The sequence below is a fragment of the Mangifera indica genome, chromosome 1 (assembly GCF_011075055.1).
Source record: "Mangifera indica cultivar Alphonso chromosome 1, CATAS_Mindica_2.1, whole genome shotgun sequence".
NCBI classification, from domain to species: Eukaryota; Viridiplantae; Streptophyta; class Magnoliopsida; order Sapindales; family Anacardiaceae; genus Mangifera; species Mangifera indica.
The window spans coordinates 24,441,067-24,450,007 of NC_058137.1; the positions used below are offsets into that span (position 1 = coordinate 24,441,067).

The 8,941-nt window shown below is 32.2% G+C and overlaps 1 protein-coding gene across 2 annotated transcripts; it reads left to right on the forward strand.

Moving 5' to 3' along the window:
* Positions 1-3,960: 3,960 nt before the first annotated feature.
* LOC123223709 (ethylene receptor-like) lies at positions 3,961-8,571 on the forward strand. 2 transcript variants are annotated; one of them, XM_044647038.1, is made up of 7 exons: positions 3,961-4,291; positions 5,038-5,957; positions 6,500-6,868; positions 6,998-7,264; positions 7,367-7,494; positions 7,695-7,886; positions 7,999-8,571. In XM_044647038.1, the coding sequence occupies exons 2-7, from the start codon at positions 5,052-5,054 to the stop codon at positions 8,354-8,356; spliced, it is 2,220 nt and encodes a 739-aa protein (XP_044502973.1). In that variant the 5' UTR covers positions 3,961-4,291; positions 5,038-5,051; the 3' UTR covers positions 8,357-8,571. The 2 variants fall into 2 exon arrangements, with proteins under 2 accessions (XP_044502973.1, XP_044502982.1); XM_044647047.1 differs by having other exon boundaries at positions 3,967-4,291; positions 5,033-5,957.
* Positions 8,572-8,941: the final 370 nt, after the last annotated feature.

Genomic DNA, 8,941 nt, shown 5'->3' on the forward strand with positions numbered 1-8,941 from the left:
TAAAGAAGATTGAGACATTTTGAAACTAAAATACGACAAATCTCAATTTTGCTTCAACTAAACCAACGGCTGAAAATCTTAAAAACCAACCTGCCGCCAAATTAATTGAATGCCACGTTGTTCAATTCCACACTTGAAAACTGACACCTGGCCACTCCTTTTTCGACACGTTTCAAATCAAAGAAAAGACAGAGTTTTGACCACTTAAGTTAAACTAATTAGTCAAAAGACAACAAAAGTTAAGTTAACCTCAACTTTAATAACCGACCACTTCTGTCTTTAAGGAAAGTTTATAGTGTATTCTCCCTATCATTATTTGACACATGTCACATAAATCAACCGCTTTAATAATTCTAAAATTAAACAAACCCGTGTGAGGGTTTTTTTTTTTGGTCATTTATCATAAGTTATTTATATTTTTCGCTTGAATTCACATAATTTAATATGGTTAAAAAATGTGTAAAAAGTTCTACGAAATAATTTAAGTAGTGATAAAAGAGTTTTATACGTAAAAATGTTTAAATTTAAATCTCTTTTAATAATATTTTAAAATTAAATTTTTGATTGATTTAGTATAACGATTATAAATTTATTTATTAAATTTAAAATTTTACTTATTCAGTGTAGTTGATTTGGTCTTAAAGAGGGTATCTAACTTGGATAAGTCACTCATCAAAAAATGAAAATATAAACAAATTTGTTTTTTTAGGTGGAGATTTGAAAAAATAAAGACATCGAATATTAAAATTTTTTATTGGGTTTTTGCCAACTTTCACTATGTCGATGTTTGTAAGGAGCGGAAGAAGGAGAAAATGGGAATGGAATTTCTGGTCTTTCTACTTCAATCATACTAAATAAAAAAAAAAATCATCTTTTGGGGAAAAAGAAAGAGGAATGGAGTTTGTTCTTAATAAACTTGATTCTAAAAAGGGAAAATTTGGAATCAAAACATACTAAAAGACCATGGAAACTTGGCGTATTGAATAACATAACCTAAGGGGGTGAACCTGGTTAGACAGTCAAAAGATTTATCAGATATTTTTGACCTAGAGATGATCATAAAAAATACATTCTTTGAATGGGAGTTATGAATTTTAATTTTGGGATGCCAATATCTTGTTTAGAAATTTGCCTGTTTCTTGGAACTAAATTCTAATAGAAGTAGATGTGGAACGTTGATGGCCCAAATTGAAAATGGGTGACACCTCCCCTTGCTTCTTATATGAGCCTATATATTTCAGCCCAAATAAAGAATAAGAGTATGCAAGAGTAGATTTGATTTGAGCTGAACTTGAACAAGGACCAACTCAAACTCAGCTAAAATTCAAAATGACCAGCTTGAGTTTCGTTTGCTTGATTTTTTAAATAGAAGGAGAAGAGTCACTAGAAAAGAAGAAGAATTGTTGATAAAGAAGAAAAATAGTCCTTGATAAGGCGAGTTCTGAAGCTGGCATCAATCTGAGTGATTCTTCTACATATAAAATTTGGCTCAGTTGGATTGAATACCAAGTCATCTCAATTTGAATCCACCCTATAGTGTATGGTTAAATAAAAATTGATTTTGATTTTACAAGGGAAAAATGCTCAAAAGTTTTAAGAATTGAGAGGACTTCAAATTTAGATTTTACAAGCGTGACAAAAACTCTTCTTTATTGGTTTTATTTTTATTTCCCTTCCCGTATATTCCAAGGATCAGGTTATTCATGTCTGGTGGGCTGAAAGCCCATTGAAGTTAAATTGACAAGATCCTTCAAGAGCAACCAAGTTAGGCCGAATGTCCTTTGGCATGAAATGGGCTGAAAGCCCATTGAATATTTTTATCGTGACAGACATTCGGAAAACGATTTTTAGCCGCAATTGAATTATTAAAATTCAAAACTCAGTGAAAATTATTAAAAAAGAAATTATAATTTTTTATTAAAAAACTCAGTCAAAATTATTAAAAAAGACCTTATAATTTTTTCTTATCATTTGATATTAGAGGCCAATTCTGATCCATATATAGAAAAACATATGTATGATTAATCATATTTTATAACACAATTACTAGTATTTAAAGTCTTTTTCGATTAGGGCAATATAAAAATTTTAAAAAGATGATATAATTTCTCAAGTTTATTTTTAATTAAGGGTTTAGAGTTTTTTTTAATTAATATTTAGTTTTAAACCATTTTGTTATTTTTTACAATGATAGGTACATAAATTGAATATAACTTGACTGTATTAGATAAAAGTTGTAAATTAGAAAAATTAATTATTATGATTGATTAACTATATATTCTGTGTAAAAATATTGTGATTATATTTAACAATAGATTATATATCATGTTATATGATACGACCCACCTAACGATTCTTGAGATATAGCCTGATCGTAAATAAAACCACTCTTCGAGCAAGTGTCAGCTCCAATTGAAGAAAACAAATTGAGAAGAAAAAGGAAAGGTAACAAAGAAGAATAATATGGAATACAAGATTATTCTCTATTATTTTCCAAAATACAAAAGCAAGATATATATGTATGATTTCACTCATATGATAACTAATATGACAACCAATCATGATAAATACAAAAATAAGATATATATGACAACTAAACATGATAATATCAAACTAAATTAAATAAAACTTACTGATTATATTTGCTCTCATCTATATAAGATAAGTTTATTTCATCTAATGAAATCATTGAGCCACATAAGCGGTTTTCTAGTCCTTTTTAGATAATTGTTGGTCGGCACTTCTTTGATCCCTTCATGGACTTCAATATTAGATTATTCCTCATTGTTTAGTTTTTGTTGTTCTTCCACTTGCCATTCATCCTTTCTATTTTGTTGCTTCTCATCAACTTGCCCCAAGTGTATAAATTTGGTTGTGTCATTATATCATATCTAAAGGCTAATTAAATGTTTTGATTTAAAATGTTATATTAATTTTAATCAAGTATTTTAAGAAGAGTGCCGAAATTATGATTAATATTATCATATTTTTAAAAACATATTATTGATTATGTATCATATTAAACACATATATATATGCTATATATTTTTTATCTAAATTTTATAATCATATTTTTATAAAACACAATTTTCACAATTTATTATACTATACTCGTATAATTTTTATATTTTTTTTTGGTCCCATATTTATTAATTAGGGTAATATGTTCTTTTATCCTAAATAGAATAAAATTTAATCAATATATTATAATAATAATAAAATTATATGTATATATTTTATATATACAATTTAAATATATAAATAATATATTATTATGTAATCATATTGTTTTAAATTAAAAATAAAATAACACACAATCATATGATAACATATTATCTATATGAGTAATATTATATGTATCTATTTTGAGTATACAAATGAATACATACTTATATGTATCATGATGTGATTGAGTATTATTTTATCTTTAATTCAAAATCATTTAATCACATGATAGTACATATTAAATGTGTACATATTTATGTATTCAAAATGAATATATATAATTTTATTATATTTATATATTCAAATTATATATAAAAAATGTGTTCACAATTTGCTATTATAATAAAAACAATACTACACGTAACGTATATATTTTTTCGTACACAAATATATGTACACATAATATATTCTTATATGATTAAGTATTACTTTAAGTTTAATTTAAAATTATATAATTATTAAATAATATATATCAAATATATACTTATTTATGTATTTAATAAATATATATAATTTTATTATTATAATAATTGCCTAAGTTGAGGGTAAACTTAAGGGTCAAGGCAATTGGGTCCCCAGATTTACCATATGTGAGCCAGATCCATTGAACCCTTCCATCTCTTGTCAAATTATTTCCAAAACAAAATTTTATATGGGAAATTAATTAATTTAAAAACATTACTTTTATTTTATTTAATTTTTCATTTACAGATAATAAAAAACATTTACTTCTCTCTTCATACCAAACCAAACTAAAGCAACTAAGCACCTGTTGTCTGAAATCAGACAGTGTGTTCACATTCATGAACCGGGGAACAAACGTCAAGGGCCTCAACTGTGACCATCACCATTAGATCAAGAGTGATCTGATGAGCGGTGATGGAAGAAACTTCACAGTCGGGTGTGTCAACTTAGCCGCCACTTGTTTCCAGTTTCTACTAATAGACTAAAAGGCCTGGCAAGCCACTTACCTCGCATAGAAGAAAGAGAGTTGAGTTGTAGAGACCCCCCAAAATCTCAAGTAAATCGTCAAAGTGGGTCTCATGAATTGTTCACGGGCTTAAAGGTTTGTATTTTGCCCAGAAAATTTTCTTCTTCTTGAACTTGCGATGTTAAATGGGTTTATTTCAGTTTGATTCTTGTTATAGGCTTGGCTTTGCCATCTCGGTTTCTTCTTTAATTACTTTTATCTTGAAATCCGAGTATATTTTTGTGTTTTCCTATCTGAGTAATGCTTTTTTCTTTATTAATGTTCTGGTAGAAGTTGTGTTTTTTAATTCTACGTAACTGAACGTCTTGCTTCCCATTGTTTATTTTTGTGCCAACGCTATTAGAACTTCGAAGGGCAACAATTATCGGATTTGTTTTGTTTTTATTGATGTAATTTGAGAAAAGAAATCGAACGAAGGATTAGAGTTTCCTGAAGTTATTATTGTTATTATTATTATTATCATTAAAGTTTGTCTTGGTGTATGTGTTCTGATGGTTTGATAGTGTATTGTAAGGATTCGAGGTCATTTGGAAAGAGCAAGTTTGAGCCTTTTTACACGATAAGTTGAAAGCACCTTGTTTTTCTCTTTTTTTTTTTTTTTGGGTGTGGCTATGGTTTGTGCCTCAACATTCTTCTGTTGAAGACCATTTAAATCTATGAATCAGGGTTCATAGCGTTTCTGTTTCAATAATTACTCTTGACATTATTAATGGTTAATTTATATGGAGTTGAGTTTCTGCTGATTCTTTATTGTTTTTGTTATTGCTAAGGGGCATTTTTTTAATTGTTGTATCTTCTGTTGCTGGCATGTAAAAGAGTAGGTGGTTCAGTCAACATGGAGTCTTGCAACTGCATTGAACCACAATGGCCAGCTGATGAATTGTTGATGAAGTATCAATATATTTCAGATTTCTTCATTGCACTTGCTTACTTTTCAATTCCTCTAGAGCTGATCTACTTTGTGAAGAAATCTGCCGTGTTTCCATATAGATGGGTCCTTGTACAGTTTGGCGCTTTCATTGTTTTGTGTGGGGCGACACATCTTATAAACTTGTGGACTTTTAATATGCATTCAAGGACTGTGGCAATAGTAATGACCACCGCTAAGGTTTTGACAGCTGCGGTTTCTTGTGCAACGGCCCTTATGCTTGTACATATTATACCTGATCTGTTAAGTGTTAAAACTAGAGAACTATTTTTAAAAAACAAGGCTGCACAGCTTGATAGAGAAATGGGCTTGATCCGCACACAGGAAGAAACTGGGCGACATGTTAGGATGCTGACTCATGAAATCAGAAGCACTTTGGATAGACATACCATACTGAAGACCACTCTTGTTGAATTGGGAAGAACTTTGGCACTGGAAGAGTGTGCCTTGTGGATGCCAACACGAACTGGTTTAGAGCTTCAACTCTCATACACGCTTCACCAACAGAATCCAGTTGGATGTACTGTACCCACCCAACTTCCTGTGATCAGTCAAGTATTCACTAGCAGTCATGCAGTGAAGATATCACCAAATTGTCCTGTGGCAAGGTTAAGGCCTCTTGCAGGAAAATACATGCCTGGCGAGGTGGTTGCAGTTCGTGTTCCACTCCTGCATCTCTCAAATTTTCAAATTAATGATTGGCCAGAACTTTCAACAAAACGCTATGCTTTGATGGTTTTGATGCTTCCCTCAGATAGTGCAAGGCAGTGGCATGTTCATGAGTTGGAACTCGTTGAAGTGGTTGCTGATCAGGTTAAAGACTTGTCCACCTTATGGAACTATATCTTATCTTTGCTTTTCGTAACTTTCCTTACTTTGATGCCCATTTATATTATTTTTAACTCGTATTTTGAGTTGTTGAGGGAATGTTTGTTCTTCATAATATTGTTGGACATGGGATACAATGGTGTGTAGTATCACTACTAATACCAGGATCCCCATTTCTCTCAGTGGTAAGCAACATGTTAAGTTTGTAGATAAAGACCTTATCATGATATTTAAGTTTTAACAGTATAATCATGTGATTGACCAATTGAAAATATTTGTGCCTTCTTAGTTACTTTGACCTTTGAGAATATGCTTGGCATTTTTATCTTACCCTCTAAAATAATGAAAGAAGAGAGAATATGTCCAGCAGCTTAATCTTGTGTGTATGTTACCAACAACAGGAGAATGTGTCCAACAGCTTAATCATGTGACTGCTCTTTTTCCATTTTGACATTGCATTTCAGTTGGATTGTATTATATGATAGTATTCAAAGGAGTTTATTTGTAGAATTTCATGATTAATCTAGGTGGCTGTTGCTCTTTCTCATGCTGCCATCTTAGAGGAATCAATGAGGGCTAGGGATCTTCTTTTGGAGCAGAACATTGCACTTGACCTCGCCAGGAGAGAAGCAGAAACAGCCATTCATGCTCGCAATGATTTCCTGGCTGTTATGAACCATGAGATGAGAACTCCAATGCATGCAATCGTTGCCCTTTCTTCTTTACTGCAAGAAACTGAATTGACACTTGAGCAGCGACTGATGGTTGAAACAATTCTTAAGAGCAGTAATCTCTTAGCTACTCTAATAAATGATGTATTAGATCTTTCGAGGCTTGAAGATGGTAGCCTACAACTTCAACTTGGAACTTTTAATCTTCATGCTCTATTCAAGGAGGTAAGTTTATGAACTTTGCTGTTTGTAAATCGGCTTTAATTGCATTATGAACCTGACAAAGTGTATAAAATTTCTTAAATTGCTAAGTATTGGTGGTTGTTATGGTGATGTGCTTATTTTCCACAACAGGTCCTTAATCTGATCAAGCCTATTGCATCAGTCAAGAAGTTGCAGGTTGCATTGAATTTGGCTCCTGATCTTCCTGAGTATGCTGTTGGTGATGAAAAGCGCTTAATGCAAACTCTCCTAAATATTGTTGGCAACGCTGTAAAGTTCACAAAAGAAGGCAACATCTCAATCACTGCTTTTGTTGCAAAATCAGAGTCCTTACGAGACTCTCGAGCCCCAGAATTTTTTCCAGTGCCAAGTGATAATCATTTTTACCTGCGTGTACAGGTTTGGTTTCTCTGATGCTGAATTGGAAGCCTTCTGTCTTGGGATGCTCAGTAACATAGACTTAGAAGTTAAATACTTAGAATACTTTCCTCTTTTGTGTAGGTTAAAGATACTGGATCAGGCATTAAACCCCAAGATATTCCCAAGTTATTTACAAAATTTGCGCAAAATCAATCAATAGCTACCAGAAATTTCAATGGCAGTGGACTTGGCCTTGCAATTTGTAAGAGGTAACATGTTGTTGATATCTTACAATTTTTAACTTTCATTTCATGTATCATTTGCTATAACTCGGTCACATAAATTTGCCAATTGTTTGGCTTGGTAGATTTTTGTAAATTTGGTACTAAAATTTTGAAGGTGTTATATTATACCGATGGTTAACAAATAGACATCTGCAATGTTCTTGGCCTTTGTACTATGTGACCAGGTTTGTTAATCTTATGGAGGGACATATATGGATTGAAAGTGAAGGTCTTGGCAAGGGTTCCACTGCTATCTTCATTGTGAAACTTGGGATCCCTGAGAGCTCAAATGAATCTAAGCTCTCTTTCATGCCAAAAATATCAGGACCACAGGCAAATTTTACAGGGCTCAAAGTTCTTGTCATGGATGATAATGGGTTAGTAATAGTGCAATTCTTTTATCCGTTGTTTTAGTTTAGAGGGGTGGTACCTAATATATTTAATGGTTCATACCATGCAACTGAATTTTGAATGCATTTTGTTGTACAGAGTTAGCAGATCAGTCACAAAAGGGCTTTTGGTGCACCTGGGATGTGATGTAATGACCGTTGGCTCAAGTGAGGACTGCTTGCGCGTACTATCTCATGAGCACAAGGTGGTCTTCATGGATGTTGGGATGCCTGGTATAGATGGTTACGAAGTTGCTGTCCTTATACACCAAAAGTTTACAAGGCGTCATGAAAGGCCACTGATAGTAGCCCTGACCGGAAATACTGACAAAGTAACCAAGGAGAACTGCATGAGAGTTGGAATGGATGGTGTTATATTGAAACCTGTTTCACTAGAAAAAATGAGGAGCGTTTTACTAGGCCTTTTGGAGCATCGAGTTTTCTTCGAGGCCGTATAAGCACAGATGAGCCAGCTGCCAGATGCCATTTAGCCTGGAAAAAGATGGTACAGGTAATGCAAGTTTATCTCTAGAGATGTATGGTTTTGTGTACATACCCAGATGGTATTAGGGCATTGGAGTGACTGAGTGCTGACAAGAGACAATTATTTTATCAAAATTCATGCTTATGAATATATATTTTTTTAAATTAAGCCCTATTAACCATTGAAGTATTTCGGTGAAATATTTTGAAAATTAAATTGATCTACAAAAGGGGAAAAAAAATCTCAAATTAAAAAAAAAATCATGATTTAGTTCATTCTATTTTGATATCAAGGTTCATATAATATTGTCAATGTCATAACGCCTCCATTGTTGGCCCCTTATGTTGCATGCTTAAGACAGTCCATACAAGATCATTATAGATCATCCTCTTATTCAGAAAATGTGTATCTCATATTTTACATCGTGTCGACTTGGGAATGTATTTGAAAATGTTTGTATGGTGAATGAATCCCTAACTGGTCATCCAGTTGAACTTTTATATGTTAAACCACATGTCTACACTTTAACATGAAACCAAAATTCATCAGTAGGGTTTCC

Coding starts and splice junctions, on each gene's coding strand:
- LOC123223709 (XM_044647038.1), top strand. CDS start 5,052: ATGGAGTCTTGCAACTGCATTGAACCACAATGGCCAGCTGATGAATTG. Junction 5,958..6,499: donor TTGAAGTGGTTGCTGATCAG/GTTAAAGACTTG, acceptor TGATTAATCTAG/GTGGCTGTTGCTCTTTCTCA. Junction 7,495..7,694: donor GGCCTTGCAATTTGTAAGAG/GTAACATGTTGT, acceptor CTATGTGACCAG/GTTTGTTAATCTTATGGAGG.